At 43.4% G+C, this 16371-nt stretch overlaps 1 protein-coding gene across 4 annotated transcripts; it reads left to right on the plus strand.

The window, feature by feature from the left end:
* Nucleotides 1-3198: 3198 nt before the first annotated feature.
* On the plus strand, nt 3199-10547 carry LOC104369883 (cytochrome P450 2H1). 4 transcript variants are annotated; one of them, XM_086616888.1, is made up of 10 exons: nt 3199-3378; nt 4817-4979; nt 5860-6009; nt 7718-7832; nt 8014-8034; nt 8257-8458; nt 8899-9040; nt 9328-9515; nt 9731-9872; nt 10362-10547. In XM_086616888.1, exons 1-10 carry the CDS (start codon nt 3199-3201, stop codon nt 10541-10543), a joined length of 1485 nt encoding a protein of 494 aa, XP_086473014.1. In that variant the 3' UTR covers nt 10544-10547. The 4 variants fall into 4 exon arrangements, with proteins under 4 accessions (XP_086473014.1, XP_009983061.1, XP_009983062.1 ...); XM_009984759.2 differs by lacking the exon at nt 8014-8034 and having other exon boundaries at nt 7718-7887; nt 8282-8458; XM_009984760.2 differs by lacking the exon at nt 8014-8034 and having other exon boundaries at nt 7718-7878; nt 8282-8458.
* Nucleotides 10548-16371: the final 5824 nt, after the last annotated feature.

Genomic DNA, 16371 nt, shown 5'->3' on the forward strand with positions numbered 1-16371 from the left:
GAAGAGAAGAGAAGAGGAAGAGGAAGAGGAAGAGAATTATTTCCAGTTGGACTGGACTTACAATGGTCATCTAGTCCAACTGCCTGACCACTTCAGGGCTGATCAAAAGTTACAGTATGTTCTTAAGGGCACTGATACTAGAAATTTGATTGCATATCCTTGCCTCTCAACTTACTATACAACATCATACTGCCTGGGGCTCGAGGGAAAAGCTGTCCTTTTCAGAAGCTGAAGCTGATTTCAGTTTGTTTGTGGTATGTATGTAATTGTGTAAGGATTAACCTATGTAAAGCTGTTCCCAGAACCTTCGATACCCATCACACTTCCCAGTGCATGATTAACCAGAAGGTAAATATTCTGATGTTGTAAATGTTTACAGCCAGATAGTTTCCCTTGCTGGGCAATATTTCTGAACATTGATCCTGAATATTAAAAGGAACAAATATTTGGAATTGTTACTTTTATTTGTATCTGGAATCCAGGGAATAGACCTTAGTTAATAGCCTGCACCAACTTTCCACTGTGGAAACTCTGGATACCCGTCCAGCAGGATGAGGGAGAGACTTGGAAGAGCAAAAGTGACAAAATCTCCTTGGTCAAGATAAAGACGGTTAAGGAAAGAGAAAGGAAAAAAAGATAAACAAGTGATGCAAAGGCTCAACAGCTCGCACCAGAAGACTGATGACCAAACAGTGTCCGAGCAATGGCTACACTGGAGAGACAACTGCCCAGTTTTTATTGCTGAGCATGATGTTAGTTGACATGGATTATTTCTTTGGTCAGTTTGGATCAGTTGTCCCAGCGGTGCCCTCTCCCAACCTCTTGCCCACCCCTAGCCTGCTACCTGGATTTGGGGATGGACAGAGTAACGGAGAAGGCCTCAACGCTGTGCAAGCGCTCTTCATCAATAGCTAAAACACTGGTGGGTTATCAACACTGTTATAGTCACAAACGTAAAACACAGTGCCATGCAGGCTGCTGTGAAGAAGCCAGATCCAGTACACATGTACATGATCATGGTGTACAGTGCGAGCTGTTGTACATAAAACACAGTGCCAGATCCAGTACAAATCCAAGACTTTTGGCAGTTAAATCTCTTTCCAGTGAAACTCACGGATCCCTTCAAGACATTCCAGCTTTGTCCCTTCCTCATTTTGAAACTCTCCAGGGATCAGGCAAGTAATTAGATAAAGAATAAAACCACCATTTCTGGAGCAAAGCCCTGCTTTTCCAGCGCATTAGGCTTCACAGCAGTGGTTCACCCTCAGGGCTGCCAATAGAGGACTGCAAGGTACCTCATCTGCAAAGGCAAAGGAAAAGAAAATGCAAACAGCTGCCGTTTTTCCTTGATGATGATAAAACTGGCTGTTCTCAGCAATATAATCATCCCTCCAGACACAGCCTAGAAGGCTCCTCTCAGTTTCGCTCATCTTTCCACTTCTGGTTTTAAATACCATTGGTGTGCAGAATTCAGAGCAATGCCCGTTGTACCAGAATTTGCAGAATTTGTTGCTGATGAAGAACATCATTAGGACTAGGAGAGATGTGCAGGGAATCAGTCATCTGCCTCAAAACAGATCTCTAGCAGTCAGATATGTAAATCTGTATACTTCTCCTGAAGTTCCCTTTGTAGTCAAGGGAAACAAACAAACTTTTTCAGTGACTGACCCATTTCACACTGAAATAGGTGCATAAGAAAAGTCAGATGACCTGCTCTCTGGCGGGAAAAGTTTTTTTCCTTGCTGCTGTAGAATCTACTAGTCCTCAGCTAATTGGGCTAGAGATAAAATCACCCATCCTCTAAATCCTATTTTGACAACTCAGTAGAAAACAAAGTCTGGTGTTCACAGTATTGCTGGCTATTTTTATACATGTGAAAGTGCAGATGTGAGCATTCAAAAACTGATTGAACCAATGTGGACTCTATTCTAAGCAAATGAGTTGGTGCAGGAAAGAGAATGCATTTCACACCCCATGACCATTACCTGAGGGACAAATGAGAAACTTAGAGAGAGATATAAAAGAATATAAATATGGAATATTTAAGGATATGTAAGAATAGATCTGTTTTAACACTTCCTTCCAGTGACACACCACCTAAGGGATCAGTATCATGCTGGCTATGTATCTCAAAAGATATAATGGGATGGGCTCATTGTTGGCAGGTGGTGGAGCCTGTTTCGCTGGCTTGGAGGAACTGAAATGGTCTCTGATCTTGTCTTTTGGGGAGGATCTGTCTCATCTGACATTAGTTGCCTGAAAGCCTGGATAAGCTCTCTCTCTAGCATGTGGAGAGAAATAGGCAGTGCCAGAGGACACTGTCATCCATTTGCTCACTTACTATCAAAAGGTGCTGGACAGAGACCTAGGTGTCTGAGGTGAAGAGCAGGAGAGTGGTCAGTGTGATCAGAGACTATGGGGTGATGGGGAAGGGCTCTAGGGCAAAAACAACCCAGGGAGTATAGAACTGAAGATTTCTCACCCCTGCTTGGGGATCTGAGGTTGTGAAACACAAAGCTTCTCAAGAATTGGGGTGTGGGGGACAGAAAAAAAAAGTAAAAAATAAAAAAGCAAGCCCTTTCAAACAGGATTGTTCAGGGAGAGTATGCTAGAGAGCACTTCCGTTTGACCCACACCATTTTTCTTGCCAGCATTATCCACTGCATTGGCTTTGAACACGAGGAAATATCTGACCTTTTCTAATCAGAGATAAACATGAAAATAATATCCTTTGGCAGTAATTCTCATTCAGAGTGAATTTAAGAGCAATTCCATGTCTCTCTCTTATGAGATTTCATTCAGTGATGAAACAAATTGTTTTTCCATTTCAGTAATGTTCCCATTCCCTGTAAGCATGAGTTTAAGCATATACATAGCAGCATATATGCATAGCATGTCTGCATTTTGAGTTTGTTTGCCAGCGTCAGAACATGATTTCTTTAGTCCTACATGAGTGACTACCCAAAGGAACACAAGCTGGAGAGGTAAAAAAATCAGTATGCAAACAAGGAGTTCACCCTCTGTTTGTTCATTCCTATCTTGAGCAGATTAATAAGTAATCTCATATCCCAGCAGGACTAGGAAGACACTATTGGCTAATTTCATCCACGTGCTTTGGTATCACAGCATATAAATAAGCATGGATTTACAGGGCAAACATCAGGCTCTTCTGACACACCTTCTCTTCCTCAGCCCACCATGGAGCTCCTGGGAATGACCACTATTTTCTTGCTGGTCTGCGTTGCGTGCCTTCTTCTCTTTGCCACATGGAGAAGCATGTCGCGAAAAGAGAAGGAGCCTCCTGGACCCATCCCACTCCCCATTGTTGGAAGCATACTCCAGCTGAACCCGTGGAACTTGCCTGAAAGCTTGAGGATGGTAAGGGACTGTTTTCTTCTTTCCTCTGTTGCCTCCCTTGCATGTAAAACAAAGTCCGGCCCAGACTATCTCAGCTTAATTCACAAGCTTAATTTGCATTGTCCAAATGCCCGACTCAAACAGAAACAAAGGGGTTTGCAGCAATACATGCTTTGGGAGTTTGTATATTGCAATAAGCTATGTGGCTAATCCTGTATATTGCAAGTCTAAGTCTATATCTTTGCAATCATCACACTAATGATGAGTCCTATGCTGACCTCATGGCAGTACTGCAATTTGCAGTGCATTTGCAATCAAGGCACTGATGCTATTGCACTATTCACTATACTCCTCCCGTGTCCAGCTGGTTACCACGCTCGCAACACAGCCTGGTCCTTTATTGGGGAGGATGCTACTCCATTTTGCTGCCCTTGCTCCCTAGCAATTTGGTAGGATCTCCTGGGAGCAGAAGCAGTGAATGAAAGAATTGAAGCAAAAAAGTCTGGAGGTGAACTGTGCTGTCCATTCCCTCCCCTGGCTGATGTCACCCATCTGTCAAACAAAACCTGTGTGTTGCAAGGCCTGGGAGAGGGTAGGTAGAGGGAGTTCAGCTGGAGTGCCTGTTCCTAAGGGCATTGTGAGGGGATGGTGACGGATGGATGGAAAGGGCAGGTGTCCCTGGCTTCTTCAGAGCAAAATTGTGGTGATAGCTGGCACTACCGTGTGTATCATCAGATGCACACATACCCATATGAGCTCCTTTTTGCCTTGGTGCTTGTGAACATTGAGAATCATGACCACCCTCAGGCATTTTGCTTTGTTTCAGAGCACTAGGTGATTCAGTTTCCCACCACAAAAAAACTGGGACTCTTAGCTAGTTTGCTCTTAAAAAGTGAGCATGAGAAGAAGAGTCCCAGGTTGGACCAAGCAGGCAAAGGATCTTTCTGCAATTGTAGCCAAAGCAGATGCCTGGGAAAGAGTACATGAATAGTGCAAGGATGCAGTGACTCTCCACTGATATAATCGCCCAATTTCCAGAGGTTTGTGGCCCAGGAGATTTGAGAGTCAACTGTGCTATGAGTGTGCTCAAAAGCGCTTTAGGCACTTGCTTCCATAACGGTATGTAACTGCTTCTTGAGCCTGTGTAAACTGTTATCCACTGTGCCCTGTAGAAAGGCATTCCTGACAGTTTTGTCACCTCTATGAAGAACTATTTTCTTTTCTGGGATTTGGAATCGGCACCTCAACATTTCCATTCATATCTCCTATTTCTTGTACAATTCCCTCTTCCCCTGGCTGTATTTCATAGCTGAAAGATCTCTACACTGCTGCCAATCAATGCCACACCTCAGCGATGCTGGTACAATAACACATCACCCCTCAGACCCCTGCGCTACAAACTTCTTTTCACACAATTAACGTTCAGACATGTTGTTCTTTGTGTTCCTCTTGGCTACAGCTCAGCATGAAGTACGGTCCTGTCTTCACAATATATTTAGGCCAACAAAAGGTTGTGGTGCTGTATGGCTATGATGTTGTGAAAGAAGCTCTGATTGATCAGGCAGATGAGTTCAGCGGAAGAGGCGTTCTACCACTGATTAAAAAACTCTTCAAAGGCACAGGTATGACCTTGGTAACATTAGCATAGAAGGCTGATGCTTTCAGTGCTTCAGGACCACAGCTGAGATGGCAGTAGAGCAGGGAAGGCTGGATTTCATTTATTACTTTCATTCATACAAAATAGCAACAAAACACTAAAAGCCCAACTCATTGCTTGGCCCCTTGAATAAACTGGACCCCTGAGAATTGTTTAAGGTCCCAGGTTGACTTCACCGGAGTGCCTTTCTATTTTCAACATGCTTCATATTCTGGCTAAAAGTTTGTTCATTAAATGTGCCTCTAATGTCTTACATTCATTCTCTCATTTGTGAAAATACTGGCAGTATGCATACAGCCAAGGAACCAGCAAAAGGAAAGTCTAGAGCACAACAAAGACAAGATAATACAGGCTGTTCCAGTAAGGGCCACATTCAAGATTAGGCCTGGAGCTTATTGACCAGGACAGTTCCCTGTGTGGCATTTATCTGGGTAAATTGTACCTATTCCGTGGTACTGTAGTACAGTGTCAATGGTTTTGTCAGTAACGATAGGCTGCGTGAAGGTGCACAGCAGAGCGTTTGAGCAGTTACGTCAGTGCAAAGGCCATGAGCTTGAGGCCAAGATCAATTCAGTGCCAGTATTACCTTCTTACTTACATCCTAAAGTAATTTTTCTATTCTGGGAATAAACTCAGCTTTAACAAAAAAGAGCTGTGACAGATGGACCAGATTTGTCACCTCCAGAATTGCAGAGAAGTTATGTTTTGGGACATATAGCAACTGCAGTATAACTCCACAAAGAGCTGTCTTTGTATGTTGAGCATTACCGTCTAGCTCCCTTTCAGGGGGGAAAAAAAATCCTAAAAATTTCCTCATGGAGATCTGTTTTTCTTTCCTGTGTCAGGCATTGTGACCAGCAATGGGGAGACCTGGAAGCAGCTCCGACGATTTGCACTCACCACCCTGCGGGATTTTGGGATGGGGAAGAAGAGTATTGAGGAGCGAATCCAGGAGGAAGCTCGTTTTCTGGTGGAGCGGATCAGGAACACACATGGTAGGACATGGACTTTGTGGCTTGCTGGGAGACCCTGTGTATCTGCAATGAGACAACGAGGGGCGCAAGGCTGCTTCACCAAATCTATGAGCCAAGAATTGGGTTGTGGCTGCTGTTTCTGCTCCTCCTGGGAGTGGGTCAGTCAAAGGCACTGTGACAGTATGGAGGGATAAATGTAGGAGACTGGTGTTGGAAAGCATCCTTTAACCTGTTCTGCTTGAGGAACAAGACAGGAAGCAGCAAAGGGAATGGCTTGGTCCCAAAGCCCAGACTTTGGTGGAATTCAACCATGGAGACAGGTTGGGCACTGCCAAGGAATCAAGAAAAAGGCACTTCTTTGCCTTGTCTCCTGCAGCTTTAAGTAAATGGATCTTGAAGAGATGGGTGACCAGAGAATTCATTTACAGATATTTGGGGTTGGGTCTAGTCCATCTGAACATTATACAATACCTCTCAGTACTGGCAGGGGCATGCAACAGGAACAGGGACTGTAAGCTGCTATTGAGGGCAGGGCAGAAGGTAACCCCCTTGGTTTCAACTTATAAATACGTGTTCTGGTAGTATATAAGACAATGTTCCTTCTAAGTACTTCCCCTGAGAGTGGCACAGTACCAGCCTGGATGTCAGGCTTCCTTTCCACAGACAGCCTTCAATGTGCACTTATTCTGCAAGAAGGATCTAAAAGAATGCTGAAGAAGCACTGTTTCCCATGAGCCACTAGAAAATTCAGTCTGGCTTCACAGATAAACATTCCTGCTACAAATCAGAGAAAACACTCTTACCTGCATTGCTCTTATCCTTTCACTAGCACGGTAATATTGTGTTTCCTATGCTCCACTACAATCCTCCATCTCTGGCTCACCCTGTTATGGCATCTTTTACTCTGTAGTAAAAGGCTTTGCAAGCAAGATAGATACAACTGAACAGTGCAAAGCCGTTATGTACTCTTAATGCAAAAAATAAATAGCTAGGACTAGTTATCTGCTAGGCTTGGTATCAATATACTCGCCATCTCTGATGAGACATCTGCCGAGTATTCAGTATATAAGACAATGTTCCTTCTAAGTACTTCCCCGAGTATTTTCTGACTCTTCGTTTTTCTTGTAGGATTTTATACCTTTTCATGTTGTTGCTTCTCCTCTTGAAACCATAAGATGCACCCTATCACTGTCTGCAATTATATCTTTCCTTTCATTCTTGGCCCTAATCTCACTTCTCACACTGTAGTTCTCTTCTCAGAAGCTTATGCAGCTGTCAAAACTAGCCTTTGATCACAGGTATCTATATCCCTAGGAGAGGGTTATACAACCGAGTTTATGCTAATAGGATTCATAAATAGGGTGCAATAACCTAAAGAAATGGCTCAGGCAAAGTCCTTACGGCTTCATTGAGTTTTGTTGGGGCTTTTTAGGTCATTTCTAAGAAACTGTCTATAAGGTGGACTAGCATGTGTCAGCTGAAGAGGAACCAAGCTGCTCAGACCAGTGTTCTGCTGAGAACAAGACAAGAGATATTTAAACCATTCAAACAGCGAAATTAGTTCACTTAATGTCAAGAACAATAAATTGGATAAGCCGTTCACCATCCTTTCAAAGCACTGCAAAACTCTGGGTCTCAAGAGGATGCAAAACTTCCATGGAGTGTCAGAGGAGGGGATGGTGCTTGAAATACTGAAAGCAAGATATGAGGGTCTTTTTTTTTGTTGCAGAGCGGCCCTTCAACCCTGGCAACTTTCTAATTCACGCTGTTTCCAACATCATCTGCTCCATTGTCTTTGGGGATAGGTTTGACTATGAGGACAAGAAATTTCTAACTTTAATTGAGTTGCTAGAACAAAACAACAGGCTCCAGAACTCTATCCAAACACAGGTATGTACAGTTTTATTTAATTAGTATATTTGTTAATGATTAGAATATTTTATTAATGAATATCTATTCATGTTTTTCATTTCAAAACAGAGTGGATTTTCCTAAATTTGGAGAACATTTTTGAAAGCCAAAAAGGCAGTTAAATAACCAATTCCTGTTCTTTTTTGTTACTTCATGGAATTGGGATTATGTGTCCAAAGAAAAATAATAATTGCAAAAGTTGCTTGAGTGAAGTCTATCCTTTAATATAATGAAACCATATAGTAAAAGGCATTAAAATCCAGTTGAATAATAAAGACCTACTGTTCCAAAAAGTTTAATTGCCCCATTTTCATAGTTAGAGTTAAGGGAACATTTTATTGTATCCACATTAATCAGAATGTGCTTTTCCATTGTTTTACAGCTATACAATTTCTTCCCAACTGTCATGGAGTATTTACCTGGGCCTCATCAAAAAATGATAAAAAATATTGAAGCAGTTGATCAATTTACTTTAGAAATCATAGCAGAACACCAGGCAACACTGGATCCCTCTTGTCCTCGAGATTTTATTGATGCTTTTCTTAACAAAATGGAACAGGTAATGTAAGAGTGAGAGATTTATTGAATTGTAGAGAAAAACACTGCTTGAATCCCAGCTTCTTTTCAGTTGTGGCTGGGCACTTGGCTTTTGCAACTACAGAGGGGAACTTGCTTTTCTTGGCACATCAACTTCATTCTGTCCTCTCCATTTTCTTACCAAAGATTTTTAAACACAGAATTAACAGCACTAGCCAAAGTTAGGAAAGCTGAATACCAATCAGGTTGATGCAATTCGATGTTCCTTCCCTATTCAAAAAGATTCATAATATTATTTAGTAAAAGAACCATAAATGCCGGAGTTCTGGAGAGTAAGTGTCATATTTTTGAAAAGTCATTATTAGGTGTGTTTAGAAATATCCATTATGAGTATAGGACTCTCCTTTTTAAACAAGCTGCTTATCTTTGACATTCAAAACGTTCTGTCAAATCTTCCTCCAGGAGAAAGGGAATGGTCACTCAGAATTCACCGTTGAGACCTTGAGCAGAACCACACTCGACTTGTTCCTTGCGGGAACAGGGACCACCAGCATCACACTGAGACATGGACTCCTAATTCTCCAGAAATACCCAGAGATAGTAGGTAATAGAAAAGGAAATAAAGAACTGAAAGCTTTTCAGTCGGTCATGGGATCAATGTGGACAATTCCTGTCACTACCACATGTGGCAATGGTTCCCTGCCTAAGGAAACACAGATTTGCAGTGTGGAAATGTGTATTAGTCTTAGTTCTATTCACGGGAAAGAGATATTTGTACTAAGTACATTCATTCCTGGTGCCCTAAAAGCAAGTTTTGCAGTAAATACGGGGAGAGGCTTAGAAAAACAGATGGGGGACTTGTCCATTCAACACTTACTTATTTCCTAACAGAGAAAATTCAAAAGGAGATTGACTGTGTGATTGGCCGAGAACGAAGCCCCTGCATGGCAGATCGGAGCCAGATGCCCTACACAGATGCTGTGGTCCATGAAATCCAGAGATTCATTGATTTCCTTCCACTTAATGTTCCACATACCGTGATCAAAGACACCAAGTTCAGAAACTATTTTATCCCCAAGGTCTGTTCTACTGTGTCTGAGAATCAAACTCACCATTAATATTAATTAAAATAAATCTTTGCCATACCAATGGCACATATTTTTATTCATCAAATGCTCATGTTAAACTGGATAAACTTTGATTACCCTTCTGTTCAGCTCTGGGAGCTTCTCAATGCCACTTTGCTATAGTGTATCTCCATTTAAACTTTCTTTTCCTCTCTTTGTTAATTCAGGACACTATAATATTCCCTATGCTCTGTTCCGTCCTGCATGATAGCAAGGAATTTCCAAATCCAAAAAAATTTGACCCAGGACATTTCCTGAATACAAATGGTACCTTTAAAAAGAGTGACCACTTCATGCCATTTTCTGCAGGTAAGACCTTTTTGTGTTTCAGATCCTTGACTATCCTCTCCTAGAACCTCTTTGAAAATTTTACTGGCTCTGTCACCATGGTCTGTACAGTGATGTCTGGTGATCTGCTAGAGTCGCTCCTGGGCAGCTCTAACCCCTGTACTAGAGTTTCAGTTGACTTCCTTTTTTACCAATCAGAGAAGCTCCTCCGATGCATTCTACAAGAAGAGATGTATGAAGTGAGACTCAGCCCTGCAACTTCTCTCTCTCCAAACATACCATCAAACAGCAGCAGAACATGAGAACCCAAAGCCTTCAAACTACCTTTGTGCACTGAACACTCGCATTGTCCATGACACTCAGCCCCTAGTTTAATTTGTTTGCTTCCCCAAAATGCTGTAGCACTGACTGTCCATTCTGAGATGTCTGAACTTTCATGGAACGGGGGTTAAAATAAGTTACCAGCAAAATACTCCACTGTCAGCTCACTTTTTACTGTTTTGCTTTCAGGAAAACGCATCTGTGCAGGAGAAGGTCTGGCCCGGATGGAGCTATTCATATTTTTAACATCCATCCTGCAGAACTTTACTTTGAAACCTGTTGTGGATCGCAAAGACATTGACATTACCCCATTAGTCAGCACTCTGGCAAACATGCCCCGACCTTATGAGGTCTCTTTTCTTCCACGTTAGCCAAGTGAAGACAGTTGCCAGCTCCCAGACCCATGAAAGCCCTGGTTGAATGACAAAAATTTCTTAGTCTCTTGAGACTGAAGCACTCAGATCATTGCTACATATGTATATTATGATGCTTAGGAAAAAAAAAAAAATTGTATGGTGCTTTTATAATGACGACAGCCAGCTCTAATTAGAGACCAAGTAGGCAACTGCATAGGGAAGAAGACAGCTCCCTGTGCAAAATTATACAGGCTTTCCTCTGCACCTATCACACCCAGCTCAGGTTCCTATCTGGTTCCTAATGTCCTGACATGTCAAAGTGTGTGGACAAATGCTCTGAGAGCCCTGCTGCTGCCGTCCCTGTCACCTGATTCTCTCAGCCCAGCAGGAACAGATGCTTGTAGCCCAGGGTTTCCACAGACTCTGCTTGAGGTACCTCTCTCCACTGTATTTTCAGTTTGTTTCTAACTCATTTTTATGGATAAGCATAAAACAGTAGGGTTTTTTTTCTATTAGAAGATGACCATCTACTGTATTCTTGCCCCAATGCATATTATCTCCTATGACAGGGATGGAGTTTATTGATGACTGAACAGATGGGTCCTCTCCTGTGTGATTATAATGAAGGTTTGTGAAATTACAATTTATATTGCAAAATAAAGAAGTAGCTCCCTGAACTGTTGTTTTTCTGAGAGCCCAGAAGAACATCTTCTATTGAAAAACCTGCCTCCACAAAACTTGTACCTCCAAATGTCTTCCAAGTCTTGTACTTATCTGGCTGCTCCATTTCACTCATTTATATGAAATGTATTATGGCTTGAGGACTGAGCTGGCCAATGACCTATAAAACTTCCATCCTCAGTAACAATGAGGGAGAAGGATGGACTGACCCAACAAGACCTACCAGAACCCCAGCTGTGGTTACAGAGCTGTCCGTTGTGGCTAAAGAGGACAAATTAAATAATACTGGGATGCCCCTAGGGCCATTTACTAGATGATCGGCAGCTTGAATCTTCCCATTATTTTATGAAGTGCATAAAGATCACTAGAGCAATGTTACAATCAGGCAAAAAAGACATAAAAAGAGTTTACATGAATTGCCCAGCACACCTGTACAGATGCAGGACTGGCATTTCCTGACTTGATCAGATGTCCTGCAATTTATAATTTATAGCAATTACAGTGAAGACAGAAAGCTGAATCTGTGCCACATGGAAAAGGATAGCAACTGTAATACTACCACTATGGCATTAACTGTTTATGTGAAACAGGCACAACTTCTTTCCTGTCAAAGTATTAATAAGCTAGATAAACCATGAGGTGGTAGCGTGGCATTGCAAAGGCAACAGCCACAAATGTCACAGAATCACGGAAATATGAATGAAAGAAAGACAGATGAAAATATCATCTGGTTTGCCACCAAATACCACAGAGGATCAACTATCACAAGTCTCACCAGATAAAAAGAAGAAAGCATGCCATACTTCCTCTTCAGCTGTGCCATGACTAAAATAGGCAAAGCAAATGGCCCAGGAGCAGCTTGCCTGTTCCAGACACCTTCCTCCATGTGGAAAAGATAAGGAGGCAGCCAATGCAAACCAGCAAGAAAACAGCTTTAGCTCCCAGAGACTCCACCATGATACACATAGGCTTTGAGATTAGAGGAGGGCTAAAGCTGTGCCCTGGAAGCCTCACTTTGTGTCGCCTGTGGAACAAAAATCGGTGCAATGGTAACCAATAACTGCCCACAATTCCTCTGGGTTAACCTGCTTTAGCACCAAGCAATATTGCCACCTCCTGGGAGACTAAGGATTAGATTTGTCAAAAGTCAAATGCTTAATGAATAGGATTTAGTTTATCAACCTTTGTTGATCACTAAGCTGAAAATCATCAGTTTAAAAAATTAACCGTCCTTGAAAAGCTCTACATCTCCCACAAAGTCATACTGTTTGCCCTCTCCCTGCTGGCATTCAGTGTTGCCTAGAATTCTTCTACCGGGACGGCACAGACAGTGCATTGCTTGGTCATGTGCAGGGCTAGGCAGGGCTACGTGAACGCGCAAACCTGACAACTGTCGCTTGGCCACATCAAGAAGTGACTTCCAAATTCAATTAATCCAGTCTGTGCACTGTTGCTGTTAGGTCCCAAATACTTCTTGCAGAATATAAGCACCTCTGTGAGCTCAAGTTTCTAAGATGTTTCTAAGAAGCTGGGAGGCAGATACAGAAGCAACAGTCAGCTGGGAAAGCACTACCGAAGAAAAGAACAGGCAAGTTCTCAAAACCACCAAAGCTGTCCCCGAAATGGCCCAGGAGGCAGCCTCTCCATTTCAGACATCATCCTTCATGATGAACAGACAAGGAGGCAGACAATGCAAACCAGCAAGAAAATAATTGTGCCTCCCAGGGGTTACACTGCAACATGGAACAGGGATCTGCAATGGTGAAGGACTGAAGCTGCATCCTGGGAGGCTCATTTTATGAAGCCTACAGGAAAAACAACAGTGCAAAGGTAACCAATAGCTGCTGTCATTTCATCTGGATTAAACATACTGGCTAGAAGAAATCACTCGCTGGCAACAAACTCGGATGAACTGCTTTACTTTTTAAAGTCTTTGTGACCCTTATTAAAGTCGGCTTTGTTCTACTGTAGTATCAGAAAGCAGGGACAAACGTTACTCATTAACAAACCTTGCATTAACAAACCCTATCATACTTTCACAGTATGCTTGTCTTCTGCCTATTACTGTTGCTTATTTGTTTGTCCTCTGATAGCATGCTGCAGAAGAGAGATTTAGCCTCACCCTGTACCCCTGCATCTCCTCTGGAACTTCTCACAGACTCTCCAGGTGGAATGTTTGAGTAGCAATCAAGTTGTGCCTCTGCTTTTGGGCTACACATTTCCCCAGTGCAATGCAGTTCACACACACCGAGCGCTGCCTCTTCTGTGGTGCTACTCTCCAAGGACCTGCCATCCTTGCTGTGATTTGAATTCCACCAGTCACACAGAGGGCCCTCAGGCAGAGATGGGAATAGTTACTCAGAGACAGAAGTGGCAACACAGCTGTCAGCTCCCGGCCTAACTGGGATGCCACCGTGACTCAATCCTCCAGGCAGTCAAGTTGTCAGTCTCTAAAATTTTCTCCCAATGAAGACTCACTTGTGGCACAAGCTCCTCTTCCCATTTTTGCTTCCTGGAGGTGGGATACTCAAAAGTTTGTGAAGGAATTTGCTATTTCTTAGCTCTCTTACCTGAAAACACCAAGCACTCGCTGGCAATGCATGGCTAGATGGATTTCCATCTTCAGTGTTCCTGGAGGTTTTCATCTTTAAATTTTTAAAATAGCATTGCATTTTTCCTCACATAGAAAAGCAACTTTTTCAACAGACACAACATTTGCTCCTTACTTGGCCTTTCCTCCTTTAGCTGGTCAAAGCTTTCTCTGCTGACACATCGCTCCCTGGTGGCCCTCCTGCAATCCTGTCAAGGAAAGACCATGAGCAGAGAAATGCCATATTATTTTTCTTTGAAATTTTCCATGTCCCGATCACACAGAGTTCTAGACCTTCCAACACCATGCTGGGTTGCACGTGGTGAGTGGATGTCTTCAGCAAAGCAACTGTCAAATGCACCTGTGATTAAAGCAAGACGTGGCTAAGCCAGCAGTTCTACAAAACCAGACCCAATCAGGACTGTCACTGGCGTGTATTTAAACCTACTCTTCAGCCTGCACCAGGACTGTCAATGGCGTGTATTTAAACCTACTCTTCAGCCTGCTCTTTGCCTTGCTATAAACATACAAACCAGACACGGGGCCTCTGAATAAGAAGAGGAGGGATGGGGCAGGCCCGGAAGCTCCATGCAGACTGAGCGCTCTCCAGGTGAGGCAAGTACAGAGGGAACGAGACACACTGGTTTTACTTTCATGTGACCGTATTTACCTATGCACTGTCACAAAGTCCCCTTGATCCCTTTGGCATTGAGGGGTGAAGAGCAATACTGGTCGGCAATGGATGCATGGATGCTGAGAGGGCACCATTGCGATTTTAGTCACAACACTGACGGTGTCCTCTGCTTTCACACGTCCTTGGAGACCTCAGGGGCGCCAATTAGGGCTTACAGTCAGTATGTGTGTACTCCAGAGTGGTGTTTTGCACAATGACAACCTGCTCAATCACAAATTTCAAGTTCTCTGCCAAGGGCCCTCGTGCCCCTGAGAATGTGTTCTTGCTTGCCGAGCACTAGCCTGTCCTTGAGTGCAGCCCTTTCTGTCCAAACACTCTGGGAATCCTTAAACCTAACACTCATGTTAGAGAAACTTCCTACTGGGCTGCTGTCATGTCCATAGCTGCCTTTGGCAAAATAGCATGCTCCCGGCACACGTTATGGAAGAAAAGTCTTGCTGCTTCATACGTTAAACCATGCTTAAGAAGGGTGAGGTACATAGCTGCTTCTTCTTTTAAGAAGGACTAGCAGCCCCGAAACATCTTTACTATTATGTGCTGCCCCATGGCCTCAAGATGGAAAAGTGCCCTACTGGGTCCAAGGCAGCTGAAAATGCTAGAGGATGGAAACACAAAACAGAGAAGAGAGCTGTGCTGTTCTTCATGGCCACTTCAGGAACTGACACAGCAAGGCTGCTGTGATGATCCCAGTGTCAGGGAATCCTTCTTACTATGGAACGATGAGGTTTGGCATTCCAGCGGGAATGCGAACAGTATGCGTTACGGAAAAGGGAGGGTGACTGGGGCACATTTTAAGGCAGAGCAGTGCTGCCATACATCCAGTTCTGTACCCAGCTTGGATCTGTGGAGTATGACTCCCATTGAGGGTTTGAGCATATGGTCCACATCCAATAAGGGAGTGGACTTGCAACTACATTGGCGGTGTGCTGCCATCAGAGCACAGAGCACGTCCAGGCCATTCTCTGTTCTATGTTCAACACTTGATTTGCAGGTTATCTGCCATGAGCGGAACTTTGCTTCCCGCCATGTGACGGGACAAGTCGCTGGCACTTAAGGCTTGATATTACTTTTATCACATGGAGATGATCACAATTCTCTGGACAGCAGACGGCCAGCTCTCCATTGTAACTCCTTGGGATACAACTCTGTCACCCCTTCATCTTGGCCTCTGCACCTTGCCAGAGTGCAGAGTCAGCTGCATCCCTGCGGTGGAGAACAATCCCTTTGTGTGCCAGCACCTGCTCTGTGCCTCTAGCACCATCTTCCCAGAAAGAGCTGGGAATCAAAGAGATCATGACGCAGAAGATCAGTGGTCTTGTTTCAACCCTAGAACAACCTGCTCTGGTAAGCATTTCAGTGGATGGTCAGCTCTAGGTAATGTCCACCTATCCAGAACCATTTCCAACCTGATATGAATCAGTAACTTTTCTGTTCTTAGCCATGGGTAGGGGCCAGGGAGGGGACGTACAGGGAATCAGGGACTAAGCTCCCAGCCACATGCAAGTGCTATATGCTCTAATGAAAATCCTTATCTTCTAGGGAATAGAGGAACTCCAAGTGGCACCCTCAAGCTTTTACATCACTAGCCAAACATCTGTGATTCTCCTCTACAATGACAGAGAAAGGAGAATACGATTAAAAACACTGGTGAGTCTTGCTGACTCACCTCTACCTCTTGTATTAACTACAGATGCATGAAACACTGGAGAAACAGGACTTAACAGACTGTTTACCACCTTGTGGTACCACTTCCCAACATCAGAGATCACCAAGCAGGCCACTGATCAGGCTGTCATTCAAATGCCACACTCTAGCCACAAAAATTTTCCATCTGGCTGGCTAGGTCCTCTTGTCCAGCAGAACTGCCAACACACCATG

Source organism: Tauraco erythrolophus, chromosome 9 (genome assembly GCF_009769465.1).
Source record: "Tauraco erythrolophus isolate bTauEry1 chromosome 9, bTauEry1.pri, whole genome shotgun sequence".
Classification (NCBI taxonomy): Eukaryota; Metazoa; Chordata; class Aves; order Musophagiformes; family Musophagidae; genus Tauraco; species Tauraco erythrolophus.

Excerpts from the sequence above, each read along its gene's own strand:
- LOC104369883 (XM_009984759.2), top strand. The coding sequence starts at position 3,199 with ATGGAGCTCCTGGGAATGACCACTATTTTCTTGCTGGTCTGCGTTGCG. Across the intron at positions 4,980-5,859 it reads AAAACTCTTCAAAGGCACAG|GCATTGTGACCAGCAATGGG; the intron begins GTATGACCTTGG and ends TTCCTGTGTCAG. Across the intron at positions 6,010-7,717 it reads GCGGATCAGGAACACACATG|AGCGGCCCTTCAACCCTGGC; the intron begins GTAGGACATGGA and ends TTTTTGTTGCAG.